Source organism: Cynocephalus volans, chromosome 1 (genome assembly GCF_027409185.1).
Source record: "Cynocephalus volans isolate mCynVol1 chromosome 1, mCynVol1.pri, whole genome shotgun sequence".
Classification (NCBI taxonomy): Eukaryota; Metazoa; Chordata; class Mammalia; order Dermoptera; family Cynocephalidae; genus Cynocephalus; species Cynocephalus volans.
In genome coordinates, this window is record NC_084460.1 from 294,703,842 (window position 1) to 294,721,141 (window position 17,300).

The 17,300-nt window shown below is 35.9% G+C and overlaps 1 protein-coding gene across 5 annotated transcripts in view; it reads left to right on the forward strand.

Moving 5' to 3' along the window:
* The window catches only part of GIGYF2 (GRB10 interacting GYF protein 2), a 147,407-nt gene that overhangs the window by 8,120 nt on the left and 121,987 nt on the right, over window positions 1-17,300 (forward strand). For all 5 annotated transcript variants that reach the window (XM_063089362.1, XM_063089391.1, XM_063089402.1 and 2 more), the window contains one exon: window positions 12,307-12,390. In XM_063089362.1, coding sequence (XP_062945432.1) covers window positions 12,350-12,390 — 41 coding nt within the window. In that variant the 5' untranslated portion in view covers window positions 12,307-12,349. The remainder of the gene's footprint in view (window positions 1-12,306; window positions 12,391-17,300) is intronic.

Consider the following 17,300-nt stretch of genomic DNA (forward strand, 5'->3'; position numbering starts at 1 on the left):
TCCACAATTGTTGAAGTTTCTTTTTTTTTTTTGACAGTTGGCCGGTACAGGGAACTAAACCCTTGACCTTGGTGCTATTAGCACCATGCTCTCTCCCAACTGAGCCACTGGCCAGCCCCTTGAAGTTTCTGATAGTGTGTTATAAGAACATGCATTCTTCCCTAATTAGAGGGCTTACTATATTTCTTAATTGAGTGAAGCAAAGGGGTGGGAGAGAGGGAGATTGGGAAAAGGAGGAAAAAGTGACTTTCTACAAAATGAATTCCTCTGAAAACTGCAAAGAAATTGAAAGAAAAAAGGTAACCAAGCAGTATTGAGCACCATATGTAGTGAGCTTTTGAGCAGAGAGATGTGGGCTTAATTTTCTGTCACTTTTTTACCTGTAACTTTAGACAAGTTAACCTCTTGGAGCCTTATTTTTCTCGTCTGTGAAGTATGTCCCATGGGTGTTGTGGGAATTAAACATCTAAAATGCCCAGTGCAGGGGCTGGTCAGTTAGCTCAGTTGGTTAGAGCATAGTGTTGATAACACCAAGGTCCAGGGTTCTGTCCCTGTGCCCAGTGCAATTCCTGGTATGCAGTAAATAGGTCCTCAGAGATAGGTTTTTAATTTATTACTATGGAAACAGGGAAATTTTGATTATAAGTTTAAATCTTTATTAAGTTTTGTATAGACACATTATAGACCTGTTTGCAGGTCCTTTTTTTTTTTTTTTTGGCAGCTGGCCGATATAGGTATCTAAACCCATGCTTTGGTGTTATAACACCGCGAGGTCTTTTGTTTTTTTAAGAATATATGTATATATATTTTTAAAGATGACCGGTAAGGGGATCTTAACCCTTGACTTGGTGTTGTCAGCACCATGCTCTCCCAAGTGAGCAAACCGGCCATCCCTATATAGGGATCTGAACCTGTGGCCTTGGTGTTATCAGCACCACACTCTCTCAAGTGAGTCACGTGCGAACGCTTTTAAGAATATTTTTGAATGCTTGTTGTGCTAGTTGCTGGGCTAGCCCTAGTGGTGAGCAAAACTCACACATCTTCATGGAGCTTATCGCCTAGTGGGAGAGGCAATCAATCAATCATTTAAGTAAATTCCAAAATGTGAAAAGTCTTTCTGTCCTTGGGAAGATCTAGTTTTAAAATCCTAGATACTTTTTGAATGTGTCACATTTTGGATCTTGGTGTTCTTGTTGTCTAATACTTTATGCCCCTTGATATGCTTTCCAGAGTATATATGTTTGTTTTAAGTTTATTTATGTGCTTCTTTTACTTGTAATTTTTTTCTCTTTCTCTGAGATAGATGTTATCATCTTCTTTTCTTAGGACCTCTTTACCCTCTTAAAAGTTATTGCTCATGCCGGAGAGCTTTTGATTTTTTAGTTATGTCTATCTTTGTTTCTCATATTGAAATTGAAAAAAATATTGATTCATTTAAAAATAACAATAAACTCATTGCATGTTAACCTGAATATATTTTTAATGAAAAGTACCTATTTTCTATAACATTTCTAAAAAATTTGGTGAGGAGTGGCATTGCTTTTACGTTTTTGCAAATTGCTTTTATGTCTTACTTTATAGAAGGCAGCTCTATTCTCATATCTTCTTCTGCATTCAGTCTGTTGCTGTTTATTACTTTGGTTGAAGTAGAGTCATCCTCACAAAGATACATATGTAGTTGGAATAGGGAGGAGTACTTGAATAGCTTTTTCAGATAATTGCCGTTATTCTTTGATATTACACTAAAATTCGACCAGTAGTATTTTTTAAGGTTAGTTGCAGTTTAATTGAAAATATGAATTATATCAGTGAATTTTTTGTACTCTGTAACATTAAAATCTATTGGTCTGTCTTGCACATTGAATGGATTTTACCTTATACAATGTCAAAAAATCACTCTCATTTATATCAACACCCATCAGAAAAACCTTTAAATATTGGAAAAGGCCAAGTATTGGAAAACTGTCAAACATGATGGTGAATAGAAGTTTTCCAAAATCCTAATTTTTGCTTTAAAGCTGAAATCTTTTTTTTTTTTTTTTTGGTCTTTTTCGTGGCCGGCACTCAGCCAGTGAGTGCACTGGCCAGTCCTATATAGGATCCGAACCCGCGGCGGGAGTGTCGCTGCGCTCCCAGCACCTCACTCTCCCGAGTGTGCCACGGGCTCGGCCCAAAGCTGAAATCTTATAATTGGCAACAACTACTCTCAGTTGTTTTTCGTGAAGTGACAGTCTCACTTTATTCATTTTTGAACCAATGTCTGCTAACTACCCAAGTCTGGATAACCATATTTGTGTTTCAGCTATTCTTTCAAGTCAAAATGATGTTGCATGAAAAAAAGCAGCTACTTGAACATGCAACCCAAAGCAGTTGCTAAATGTGTCTTCATGATTTTGGTATGCAGTAGCAGTGCTTTATGCATATTTCCCATCTCATTACATAGAATATTAAAAAGATGTGTGAGGGGGAGGGGGAAGAGGGAAGTGGGAAAGAGGAATTAGTAAAGGGACATAAAAATCAACTGCATTGTATATTGATAAATTAAAATAAAAATAAATAAAAATTAAAAATTAAACAACAACAACAAAAATACTCCCCAAAGATCAGACCACTTTGAAGTCAAGTATCATGTTCACTCTGGGTAAATTTTATAAAATGTAATGTTTTATATCATCTCTCTGGATCTTGTGGAAAGAGTGATGGAGTAGGAGTCAAAAGACCTGAGAAGGTGTCCTACATCTGCCGTTTGCTCTGTGACTTGGGACCAGTCATCACCACTTGCTGTGTGACTTGGGCCCAGCCAACACCTGCTCCATAGCACTGTTGATTTCTGGCATGCACGTTGATTAGTGATTTCAGTTGGAACTCAGTTAAGGATGTGCAAGAGGTTGAGAGCAGGAGGGGTTTCTTAACTAATGCAGATGCTCTGGACAATTTAATAAAAAGCTAGACAAAAATACGTAAAGTGCCCACCAGCACACAGGGCTGTTTGTGTGCATAAAAAAAAAAATTTGTACATAGGGATCAAGATTAATACAATTAATAGTTTTTATTACTTTGTGAAGGGCATTCTTAAGTGAAAGTGGCTTTTTCCACCTCTTGTGTGTACATGGAACATGGCAGTGGAGAATACAGTGAATACTAGTACAGTTTGGTGGTGTTAACTTGAATGATGTTAAGGTGCCAGCTGTTTTACCCATCACTGCACAATCTGTGCAAGTGCCAACACAGTGAAAAATGCAAATAATATTTTTTCTTTCCCCCAGACTGTGAGTTGGGAGCAAATGATATCTTAATAGTATTATGGAAATAGTTTTGACATCACAGATGCCCTGAAAAAGTTTGGAGGTCCACAGACTGTACTTCATGAACTGCAGCTTTGAGGAGTGGAAGTTTTCAATGGTACATTCGTATGTGTTACATTGATTTTTAAAACGTGATTTTGAAAAATAAAGTAATTGTTTGAAATTAGAATAAATATTGAAAGTTTTTAGATATTACTGAGGGCTTTTAGTTCTGGGTAGATATGGATTTGTTGATAAGATGTGATTAGTTGTAATTCCTTTAAAATAATCTACAACAGTACAGTCCAACAGAACTTCCTGGTATAATGGTAATGTTTTGTAAATCCTTACTATCCAGTACTGTAGCTACTAGTGACTTGTGTCTATTGAGCATTTGAGATGTGGCTAATGTGATTGAGGAACTGCATTTTTTTAAAATGTAAAAAGCCTTAACTTTTTAATTACAACTCAGTTTCCTTTATTTTTATAATAGGATTAGTTTTTAGAACTGTTTCATGTTTACAGAAAATTGAGAAGCTAATACAGTTTCTCCTGTTATTAACATCTTCAGTCTAATGCTGTTCCTATTTCGGCTTCCTTTCTCTGGTTATTAACATCTTAGATTCCTGTGGTACCTTGTTGTAATTAATGAACCAACATTGATACATTGTTATTAAATAAAGTCCATTGTTTATTCACATTTCCTTAGTTTTACCTAGTATCTTTTTCTGTTCCAGGATCCCATCCAGGATACCATATTGCATTTAGTCATGTATCTTTAGTCTCATCTTGGCTTTGACAGTTTCTCTGACTTCTTTTATTTTTGATGACCTTGTCAAGTTTGAGGAGTACTGGTCAAGTATTTTGTAGAATGCTTCTCTATTAGAATTTGTGTGATGTTTTTCTAATGATTAGACTGGGATTATGGGTTTTTGGGAGGAAGATCACAGAGGTAAAGTGCCATTTTCATCACATCATATAGAGAGCACTTATTGTCAGCATGATTTATCACTGTTCATGTTGGCCTTGATACCTGGTTGACCTTGATCCCTTGTCAGGTGTGTGCACTGTAAAGTTACTCCCCTTGCTCCCCTTGAGGAACTGAATTTTAAGTTTTAGTTAATTTTGATTAATTTAACTTAATATAGCCACATGTGGCTAATGGGTACTGTATTGGACAGCAGAGTTTTAAACAGTGTTCCTCAGTTTAAGTTTTATCAAAAACTTTAACATCTACTTTAATAGATTTAAAGAAAGGTGATTTAACATAAAAGAAATGTAAAGTCTTAGTCTTAGAATGCATTGCTTTTTGGAGGGGCAGTCTACTTATGTTCAGTAAGTTTAGTCTGCCTTTAAAATTAACGTTTTTTGAGATATAATTAACATATAATAAAAGTACATTTATTTTAAGTACACGCATATTAAGGGTACATTTTAATAAACCTTGACAAGCGTGTACAGTTGTGTAACTATCACAACAGTCGAGATAACATAACATTTTCATCACCCCCAGAAGTTTCCTCCAGCTTTTTTGCAGTCATTTCCCCACCCCCCACCACTAATCTATTTTCAGTGACTGTAGATTAATTTTTCCTCTTCTAGAATTTCATATAAATGGAATCATTCAATATGTATTCTTTTTGGGTCTGTCTTCTTTTGCTTAATGTCATACCTATGATTCATCCGTGTTGCTGCACGTATCAGTAGTTTGTTTTTTAATGCCAAGAATATTCCAAGGTATGATTATTGTACTATTTGTTTATGTCTTCATCTGTGGATGAACATTTGGGTTGTTCTAGATTTTGGGCTATTAGGAATAAAGCTGGCCTTAGTTTCATGGCATGGGTAATAATTCTAAATTGTACTGGGTTGCAGTATTTATCACAACACTGTATTAGGAATTCCTGTCAGGAGGAGGAGAAAAGCCAGCAGAGCATCTATAATTTTTTTGAAGATATGCTATCAAAAGGGTAATTCACATAGAAATAAGTAGTGTTTTGCAGTGTTTCATGTATAATGTGTGGGCCAGGTAGATGTAGACACTTCCTTGGACTTACGTTGACTTTCTAGAAAAGAAGTTCTTTGTTAGTTCCTTAGGTTAAATGTTTAGTAATAAAGTGAATAATTGAAGCCTAATTTTACTTCATGAAGTTTGTCATCAATAAATGTGTAAACAGATCCTTTAAAAAAAAATTACTCAATATTGTTTGCATGTTTAGTAATGAGGAGATCTGATATTGTCAGATGAGATGGGTGTACAAGGAAACTATAATAGATGGGAGAAGAATTTCCTTTTATTTTTGTACCTTAAAATTGTTTTTTAAACTGAGTTAACGTGGTAAAGAATTTTAACATTCTATGACATGTGTTGAGGTTGTAGAAATACTTCACACAGGTCAGGCAAAGACTTTTTGTGATAATTAAAATATATTTTGTTATAAAGTAATTGAAGAATATTATTGCAAGTTATGAAAATAGAGGAAAAGTCATTAGTCTCACCTCACTATTTCTTCATCCTGTGTTCTTTGTCTTTTTTTTGACATGTGTAATTACACTCTGGTGTGTAAATGTTGTTATACCTGTATTCTATTGAGTGAATATGCCAATTTAACAAGATTGCTTCTAGTCTTTTACTATTGTTAGTGTAATTTAATGGCTCCCTCTCATGTTTGGACTTTTCCTGTTCATCTTTTTACTTAGTTCTTTTGTGCTATTTGGAAAAAAAATGTATTCTGAGACCTATATTTGGTTAGCCTAGTGACTGAATTTTGCTTCATTTGAATGTAGACCTGTTTATGGTCTTAATGAGTTGACAGATTTGTAGATTATTATTATCTTGTTTTTCTAGCTGCACATTTATGGTTTAATTTAACCTTTTTAAGAATAATTGAGATGTAAAATACATTTTATAAATATGCGTACAATTCTGGGCCGGCTCATGGCTCACTTGGGAGAGTGTGGTGCTGCTAACTAACACCAAGGGTACAGGTTCGGATCCCATATAGGGATGGCTGGTTCTCACACTTCGGAGAGCACGGTGCTGACTACACCAAGTCAAGGGTTAAGATCCCCTTACCAGTCATCTTTAGAAAAAAAAAAAATATATATATATGAGTACAATTCTGAAGTGTATAGTTCGATAAATTTTTGCATATGTATATACTTCTATAATCACTGCTTCGATCAAAATAGTGAACATTTCCAGCACTCCAAAAGTTTCCCTCTTCTTCCTCCTAGTCAGTAGCTCCCACTTCCCATGGTGATCACTTTTCTGACATCTGTAACTGTTGATTATTTTATCTATTCTTGAACATCATGTAAGAGAAGTCATACAGTATGTATTTTGTGACTGGCTTCTTTTGCTGAACGTGATGTCAAATTCATGCAATATCGTTGTATCAGTAGTTGGTTTTATTTTCATCACTGAATAGTATTTCATTATATAAATATACTACAAATTCACTCACCTGTTGATGGATGTTTGCATTGAGTGACACAATAGCCAAATGTCATTTTTTGGCCATTGTGAATAAAGCTACTATGAATCTTGTCTTTTAGAATTAGAAATATGCATTCATTTCCCAGTGGATCATGGGATCACAGTGTAGGCATATGTTTAAATTTAATGGATCTTGATAAACTTGTTTGAAGTGGCTGAACTAATTTACACTAATGAAGTTACTAATCTTTGTTATCTTAATCTAGATCTGGTGAAGGTAAAAATAGCTGGCTGCTGGAGTGGGGACAGAACTATTAATTTATTTAGTATATGTGAAGAGTGCTAGTGGAGTAGGTCATTTTTATACTTTTGGGAAAGTGGAGATAGGGAATGTGGGCAGATTCAGGTTCCTTTGTGTTCATTTTCTTTTAGTCTTGTATGCAGACTATGCTGGACTCCATTGCAGATTTTACCAGTTTTTTTCTGGGTAAGTTTTATACATCCAGGAAATAGAGATTTGCAGTAGCAGACAATTTTAATAAGAAAGGTTCCAGGGGTTTTCAGGGGAGTACAGACGATCCCCAACTTATGATGATTCAACTTAAGATTTTTCAACTTTAGTATAGTGTGAAAGCAATTAAGTAGAAACTGTACTTTGTGTACCCCTACGTCCATTCTATTTTTCACTTTCAGTGTAGTATTCAATAAATTACATGGAATATTAAACACTTTATTATACAATAGGCTTTGTGGGGGCTGGCTGGTTAGCTCAGTTGGTTAGAGAGTGGTGTTGTGACCCCAAGGTCAAGGGTTTGGATCCTTGTACCAGCCAGCTGTCCCCCCTGCCCCCCACCCCAGAAAAAAGGCTTTTGTTAGATGATTTTGCTAAACTGTAGGCTAATGTTAAATGTTCTGAGCACATTTAAAGTAGGCTAGGCTAAGCTATGACAGTTGGTAGGTTAGGAGTATTAAATGTTTTTGATTTAGGATATTTTCAACTTACAATGGGTATATCCCATCATGAATTGGAGCATGTGTATATATGTTTAGAATTGTTAGTGGAATAGTGGTGGTAACTAATCAATATACCAATACTTTTTCTGGGAAATAGTATTGGGAAACACTTTCACAGTCAATCAAACTGGATTCTGATTCTGCATCAGCTTCTCTTTGCTGTGTTTGTCCAGATGGGACTTAACACATCGATCTGGAGCTCCTTCATGTTGATGGTGATTGCCTGAGCTCAGGAGTTGTGTGGCACCCCTCTGTGCTGTGCCAGGTTGTGGGAAAATGGCAGACTAAAAGTGAAAAGCCAGACTCTACTCTTTCTTTGTTGCAAACCCAGCAATAAGAAAGCTAGATTTCTTCTTTCTCTCCCCTTGTTTGAAAATGCACTCACATGCACACAGAGTGCTAAATGAGGCCCCAAAGAGGAGCTGAATAAACTAAAGACAAAGAAGCTAGGAAAACTATAGAAAAATATAGAGAGTAAAAGAATTATACTAGTAATCAGAGATAAGATAATTGATAGCAAGGGCTAAATTTAGCTCAGAGTTTCTTTAGAAGAAGGCCAGATTATGTCAAACACACAGTTGCAATTAATTGACAAAGACACACTTCCTTGTATTAATTGCATAGGGCTACATTACAGTACGTGAATTCACTTATTATAAGGAATTTTGAGTATTGGACAAGCTCTGAAATATCAGATATGTAGAGATATTTTCTCAGCTGTTTTTATGTCACCTCTCTTTAAGATTTGTATATAGACCTTTATTTGAAATTCTTATCCTTAGAATTGGAATAGCTAAAGAAGAGAAAAGGCCAGAGGAGAGAGGTGAGAGCCTTATCTGTTCTGTCACAGTTGCTTTCAGCATGGTCTCAGAACTAACAATATTTTGCTCATATTTTTTCAGCAGCACTTTATGTCCTTCTGTGACTCCTTCCTGAAAGTTTTGAGTGCTTGCTCCTATTTTTCAGAGATGCCAGGACTAGTTCTCTCAGTTCTTGAGGCCTGTTAATTCCACTATTTGTCGTTCAGAATGGAAGTCCATCTGGTTATTCATTCTTTTTTGTCTCTGATCTTCATACCACTCAGTTTCTTCTTCCCTTGTCGCAATCTCTCATGGTTTCATTTCTTTGCAAGACTTTTCTACTGAGTTCTCTGAATTGTCGTTTTTGTGTTAAAACCTCTCCATTGTGTTAAATTGTTCTTAAGATGTTTTTCAGCCTTCTTAAGCTAACTGAAGCCCATCTTGCCCTGGTAATTTTACCTTCCCTTTAGCCCTTGGGGGTTACCATATATTTTCCTGCACCGTGATAGGTGTGGCAGGATCAGGGTCTTCAACCTCCTGTATTCACATGCCTCTTCTGTCCTTTACCAGGGTGACCGTTCACCCTGGTTTGCTCCTATTGTCTTTGTGTAGTTACTAATACCCTTCTCACACAAACATTTTCTGGTTTAGATGATAGATTATACTAAGTCATCCTAACTAGCCATTATTCCTTCATCTTTGTGCAAAACCCCACCCTGAAGTTCATGCTGTCTGACAATACAACTCTGCTCCCCTCATTATTAGCAAATATAAACCCTGTGGTCCCACCCTTTGATTCATTGTCTTCTCTACTGTCCTCTCTGCCATTATCCTGATGTGACTTTAGTACATGTAGTAATTTTCTCTAAAGAAATCATATTTTATTATGTGTCATTTTAAGTAAACAACTGAGATTTTGTAAGTCCAATAGGGATAAAAGCATAAGTGTAGAAAGTTGTTTATTGCATTGTTTAAAAAGGCAAAAAATTGGAAGTCATCCATTTCTTTCAAACATCATGCAGCTTTTATTTTTATTTATTTATTTATTTATTTATTTTGTCTTTTTTTTCGTGACCAGCACTCAGCCAGTGAGTGCACCGACCATTCCTATATAGGATCTGAACCCGCGTCGGGAGCGTCGCCGCGCTCCCAGTGCTGCACTCTCCCGAGTGCACCATGGGCTCGGCCCCATCATGCAGCTTTTAGAAACCATGACCTAATCTACTTACCACAGATTTGTTTGTGTAAATATATTGAGAGAAATGCATGCTTCAGAATAAGGTAGGATTCTAGTTTTGTAAAAGCCAGAAGGTAATCCTTCCCCCACCACATAATGATGGAAGTTAATAGGAAGATTCGTATTATCTTTTAATTCTGTTTTTCCATGAACTTTTTGAAGTACCCTAGTATATGTGAATATATGGTTGTCTCAATGTGGAGAGAGGTGTAGAGGGAAACACACTAGTCTGTTAACACGTTTTCCCCAGGAGATGGAAATGGAGGGGAGGTGAGAGTGATGATTAACTTACTGGAGGTTAATATGAGTTCCGTTTTAGATACAGTGAACGTGGTGACAGCAGTGTATCCAGGGGAGAAAGCTAGTCATTCACTTTGAGTTTAGGTGAAAGATTTGGGCTAGGGATTAACCATGTGCTGTTTCTCTTTCTTCCTGTATCCTTCTGTACAATGTGTGCTGAGTCTTTGTTACTGTCTCTTAAGTTCGTCCCTTCTAGATTTCTGCCTTGGGGTAACTTCATTCAATTTTTGGTTGTAACTATGAATTCACTTACAAATCTGTGTCTCCTTATCTTGATTATACTACAGAGTTCAAGGTCTTTTGGACATCTCAGGCATCTCACATTCATTTTTCCAAAATCAAACCGAGTATTCTTCCTCTCAATTTTTTTTTCTATCTTCTACTTCCTTTTAAATTTTACGAGCATAATACAGATTCAAAAAGTACTCTACCCCCAAAATTGAATCTTATAGATTCAATTCCATTTCTGCATCCTCTGTTTTAGATTTTCCTTTCCAGAGGGAGCAGTGCTTTTGGAAATATTTTATGAAGTAGATATTTGAATGGATCCTGGTTTTGTACAGGCAATTCTAAGGGAGGCAGGATGGGATTCCAGGGGAAGGGAATGGCATGAGCAGAATCAAAAAAGGAAAATGCAGTGGACAGTGGAAAGTTCTTATTGGCTTTGAGAAACAAGGAGGCATGGGTTGTCAGATTGTTGGGAACCTGAAATACTGGGAGTTTTGACCACATGCAGTAAGTTTGATTGAGTGATTTTTAAAGAGGGGTCTAGGTCATGACCAGAATAGAGCTTTCAGAAAATTGATCCTGAGGCCAAGTCAGGGAAGCAAATTAGAAAATATTTTTTTGGCTGTTGGGTATGGGGATCAGAACCCTTGAAATTAGAAATTTTATTGTAATAATCCAGATGTTCGTTAATAAGAGTTTGGGCTATAGTGAAAGAAGAATGCAAGAAAAATCTTGAAGGAGGAGTTGACCAAATTTGAAACAAAATGACCGGATATGATGGATAGAGAAGAGTACTGGTTTTGGATGACTGGGGGGTGGGGGTGGGGTGGGGGGTTGTTAGAGCCTGGTTGACCAGTAAACTGTGAAAACAGTAGTGCCTTGATTAATTGGAAATAAATATCCAGGAGGAACAGGCAGTTGAAAATGCCACGTAAGTCATGGGAGAAAAAAAAATCAAATTTCTAATTCATGGCAGGGGTGACCTCCCCTCCTGTGGGTAGCCGTTTAAAAATTTTTCATTACTGTTGTTATAATGACATCCCACTCTCTGCATGTCCTCTTTGCTACTCCATGATTTAGTGGTCAGAGTTCTACCAACACGGTTAGTAGAGAACACCATTATAGATTTAAGAAGTTCAGGATACTATCTGAACAGTTTATAGTTAAATAAATAAACCATGGGTACTCTGAGGAAAGTTAGAAAAGAGGAGAAAATTTGGGGGCATGCTGACTTAATAGGGGGAAAATAAATTATAGGAAAAAAATGTCAGGAAAGTGCTGACCACGGAAGAAATAGTTTCAAGAAAAGGCTGTCTACAGAGGCCGAATAGTATGGCAGAGTGCAATGTCCAGAGTCTGGTTCAGATCCTGAATCGCTTTATAAATTCAGGGCTATTTTCTTAAGATCACAAGTCTTCTAGGGATTAGAGCTGAAAACATTTGGCTAGGTAGGGTTTAAAATGGTGGTGAACCTATGCTCATTTCAGTATCTAACTACATCCTTAGAAAAGACTATTCAGAAATAAGGCACAGTTTCCATTCCAACTAATTTATAATTCAGAGGCATAGCGTAAGACAGTCTTTCCAGTACGTACCAATACATTAAACCTGGGCTCATTTAAATTGATTTGGAAAGAGCGATCTGGGGCGGGGAACTCAGAGTTAACAGTACTTTAAGTGCTTAGTTAGATTTGTTCAGTAGTCCTATCTCTGAGATTTCCTGCTTTATTTATTTGTTTGTTTATTTTTGTTGTTTTGTTTTTGGCTGCTGGCATGGGGTTCTGAACCCTTGACTTTGGTGTTACCAACACTATATTCTAACCAGCTGAGCTAACTGGCCAGCCCTGCCTGCTATATTGTTGTAAATAGGAATTTAAAAATTTCATCCTTGTGACTCTAATTGAAATGGGCAAAATCAAAACACACTCTCTAGCTATGTTTTTTGGCTTGGAATTCTGCATTTAATCTTGACTAATTGTATGGAGATATTTTTCTCTTCAATAGGTTTCTCCACACATAAAAATCTATTGTAAAAATACGGAAAAGAATGGCAGCGGAAACGCAGACTCTGAACTTTGGGCCTGAATGGTGAGTTTTCAAAATCTCATCTTGTTCGATATTGGATGACTAGTACAGTAGTAAAGTAATTGTACAGGTGCCGGGTGGTTTATAAATGTGCGTGTTTTTGAGACTGTGCTTTATGTGCCTAGTTGAAAAGAATGTGGCTAGTTCAGGGATAAATTATATTTGGTAAATGACTGCATTTTATACTTTATTAAAATTTTTTTCTTGGTCTGGTTATATAATGATAAGGGAATTAAAACTCCTCATAGATCCACCGCCCTGGAAAATTATTTACTTTTTGTTTGAGCCCTTGTCTAGGAGCATATACAGTTTTATTTAAGTGTAATTGTAACATTTTTGTGTTTTCTGCCACAGTGTTGTTTTGTGATTGCTATTTATAGAATCATTTGGAAAATAGTTTTTATTGAAGTATTGTTTGAATTTTATTTTATTGATATGCAAAGTAGGTGGTCCAGAATTATACTGGCTATTAGCAGTAGCTCATCTAGGATTGAGTTAGCATTTGCCATAATAACAACTAATTGACCTTTGAGTCTCTTACAGATGTGTTTGGACCCCGAATATGGAATTCTCATGGAATTTTGAGATCCATCACATTGTAGTGTGACTTTCCCCCCCTCTTCTTCCTTTTCCCCCAAAGTTGGTGATTGAAGATCCTCTCTTCAGTGGCATGAATAATGATAGTTACTTTTTCCTTTCAAACCTTGAACAACCCCTGTGGTAATGTCAGAGGCAGTATCTAAAGTAGATAAAATAGATTAGAGTCTTAAACATTCCTTGATTGTTCAGGTGGTGGAGGTTTGCTAAATGATGCAGACTTCCTGTAGTAACTCCCTATTTGAGGGCTTTTATTAACTTAACCCTATTATATACAGTTCTTTTTGAGTAATTCCCAAGTTTTCTTAACCTTTAACTTTTTTTTTTAACTTTGTGGACTGAGGAGAAATAACTATTTGAAGTTCGAAGAACTGATATAATTCCTATACTTTGAGAGTTTATTTTGAAAATGTTGACCTAAATAATGCTGCACCTGTTTTAGTTGTTTGGTTTTAAAAATAATTTTTTATTACCAAATCAATACATGTTTCTAGAAAAATTAGAAATTACAGGTAAGCTAGAAGATAAAATCACCATAATTTCACCATTCATGATAACCACTGTAAATATCTTGGTGTATCTTTGCAGGTGGTTTTATATATGCTTATTTTTGTATGTGTATATTTATTTTCACAAAAATGGGATAATTCAATTTTGTAATGTGCTTTTAAAAAATCACCTAATCAAAAACATCTGTTTTATCAATAAATATTTTCCATTCAATTAAATGTTTGCATTGTATGGATGTACCATCATTTGTTTAACTAGTTTTTTAGTAACACATAGAGGCTATTCTGTTTTTCACTATTCTAAAAATATTTTTAATGAAAATTCTCATAGCTAAATCTTTATTCATACTGTATTAACTTCTTTTACCAGGTGGATTTAAATTCAAATAGTCTACTTTGTAAACTGTTTTGTGTGTAGCTCTTCTACCTTTATCTAGAATTTGTAACTGCTTTTCTTTTGTATTGATGTACCATCATGTCTCTTTCTTTATAAACATGATTAAAGTCATTAGCTAAATTAAAGAAATGTTTTCCCCCATCATCCTGCTGTTATAGGTTAAAGAAAATAAATAAATAAAGGCAACACCAGGAATTTAGCCAAAACAAAAGAAAAAAATCTGGTGCTATTCTAGAGTCAATACACATTTAGCTTGATGCCCTACATCATGGGTTGGCAAACTGTGACCTGTAGGACTGTAAATAAAGTTTTTATAAGTAAGTTTTACTGGAAGACAGCCACACACATTTGTTTCCATATTATCTGACTGCTTTCATACTACAGAGGCAGGGTTGAGTAGTTATATCAGAGGCCATGTGGTTTGCAGAGCTAAGATATTGCTTTCTGGCTTTTTACCGAAAAAGCTTGCTGGTCCCTGCCCTACATCATGGATTCCCAAAGTCATCTCAGTGTGTCATTGACTCATGGCGTCTTACACATCCTCTTTTTCTTTGGTACTCTGAAGTTGTGTTTGATGATCTCTGTTTTGATCAGCCGGGTGTTTTATACAAAATTGGAATTGAGGTAGCTTTAGGAGAGGGCAGTCATCAGTCGCACTCATAAATGGTAGCTTTACCTAATTGTTACCTCTGTTTCCTTGCAGGCATTAGAGTTTAGGGAACCTTCCCTTAGTCATCTGAAATACTGATAAACTGAGGAATGTAGGTCTAAGTAGGCATACTGCCTTATTTATACCATCTATCAAAATTCCTTCTGGCAAAGGGAGTATAAGAGGTCCTTAAGTAACCTAAGTAACCTTGAGTTAGAAAGCTGCAGTATGAATAGAGGCTGTTGCCATGTTTTTCTTCATATAACCCTTAGGTTCATTGTGAAACTTGAGGTAAGGGGCTATGCCAGAGTACTTGAGAATCAAGGTTTAAAGTTGATTACATTGAATCAGTGTATAATTGTGAACAATACAGAAACATTTAGTGATATTCTGTTTACTAATGTGCTCATTTTTATAATGAGTAATGTAAAAAAACCATAATGTTCAATAAGAGGTGCATAAAATTAAGATATTTATACCTGGCTGCAGTTGTGAAGATGGGAGAGCGTTGAAAATTGTGGTAGGGACAGACCATGAATGGTTGTAAGCTTAGACTTTTTAAGGTCTGAGGAATTATTATCCTCATATTCAGAATAAAGAAATGCATTATATAATCACCAAAGCAATTTAAAAGTGTGATAGATTTAAAGGAGGAGTAGCTATAAAACAACAGTTACTTTAAGCCTTTCTTCAAATGCTACCACCTTAGACCTTTCCTGACCATCTGTACAGTACTCCCCCACCTCCTACCCTTTAGTCCCTGTCTCTCTTCCTGTTTAATTTTTCTTTATGGTCTATTAAAAGGTAACATGCCAAATATTTTACTCACTTACTTTCTTTATTATTTATATCCCATCCTCGAAGCCCCACTAGACTGTGAGCTCCATGAGGGCAGGTTCTTCTGTCTGGACTTTTGTACAGTTTGTTCACTATTGTATCTCCTGTGCCTGGCATATAGGTACTCAATAAATATTTATTAAATGAATGAGTGAATTATTGGAAAGTTAAGTTGTTTTTAATGTCTTACTATTGTAAATGGTATGAATATATACCCTTGAACAGTTTTGTTTGTATTGCTATGTTTGTATTGTATTTTGTTTGGAGTGATTTCTTGGAAGTGGAATTATTGAATCAAAAGTTTCATTTTTAATGCTTCAGATGATATATTGACTGATTGACACCAGAAGGATTGGATGAATTTAATTTCCATGCCGTGCATGTTTACTTCACCCTTGACAAAACACTAAGTACTATCTTGAGAAAAAGTTTTTTGGTGCTAAATCTCTTAGATTTAGGTAGGTCTTTTAGAATTTTTTGTTAGTCCCAGTAATAAAATAAACACGCTTTTTCCAGAAAATCTGGAGGAACCAGTAGTACAAAAGGAAAAAAAAAGATCTAAGTTACTCTACATCTTAACCACCCAAAGAACCTTTGCTAACATTTTGGTTTGTATCCTACTATTCTTTTTTCTTTGAAATGTGTACTTTAAGACATTTATAAAACAAAGAAATCAATTATACTTCTTTTATTTGGGGATTTAAAAAAATTTTTGAGAATCAAATTTACCCAGATAAGTCTAGATAAGGAATTTATTATAGGGAGAGTAATTGTAGAGTTATGTGGCTTTATGGGAAAGGAGCCAAGGAAGTTCCTTTGGGGTTTCCTCTGTCTCATTTCCATGGTCTTAGGAAGTCTTCCTAGATCTTTTCCTTGCAAAAAAGAGAGAGGTACTTTTGTTTCCCCCAAACCACTTTGTTTATACCTCTGTTAAAATAGTTACGACCTTGTGGTGCATCTCTTTATAAATGTGTTTGCCTTACTCAGGAAAGAACTAATTCAATTAAGAAAGGCACTGTATTTCTCAATTTTGGTAAGACTGTTGTTTAGTGAACCAGGCAGGAGCACTTAATAAATGTTTGTTGAATGAAGGCATTCAGTTTTTATTGAGAGAAAGGGGTGGGGGTAAGAGAATGCAAACCTGAGATTGCTAGCTTACTATCCATAACCTTTGTGAAACCATGGGAAAAATGAGAGAAGTTCTGGAGGATGGAATGTGTTAATATTCCCAGTTTTCAAAAAGGGTAAAAGATGTTTATGTGGGGGCCGGCCCGTGGCTCACTTGGCAGAGTGTGGTGCTGATAACACCAAGGCCATGGGTTTGGATCCCTATATAGGGATGGCCGGTTAGCTCACTTGGGAGAGCATGGTGCTGACAACACCAAGTCAAGGGTTAAGATGTCCTTACCGGTCATCTTTTTGGGGGTGGGGTGGGGGAAAGTCTGTGTGAATCGAAGGGATAGTAATTTAGATGTTATCCAGGGATATATTTTAGAAAAGAATATTAATTTTTGTTAAGAAAACATTTTATCAAGTGCTATGTTCTTTGTCTTGGGTTAGGTACTGAGGCAACAGGCATAAAAAGACATGGTGCCTACTTTTGAATTGTTTAGGAGCTGACACTAAGTAATTTCACTATAATGTCATAATGCTGTAAAGGAATTATAATGCAAGTACAGAATATTTAGCTGCCTATTTGATTTTTCCACTTAAATGTCTTGAAGACATCTCATAATTTCATACTTTTCCAAAACAGCTCATGAGTTTTGCCCTTTTATATCTTCTTTTATTTCATCTTAATAACATATCTGCCCACATGCTTAAGTCAGAAGTCTTAGAGTGAGCCTTGATAATTTCTTTTACTTCTGTATCCCTACATCTAGTTCATCACAATGTCATGTCAGTTCTGTCCCCAAAGTGTCTC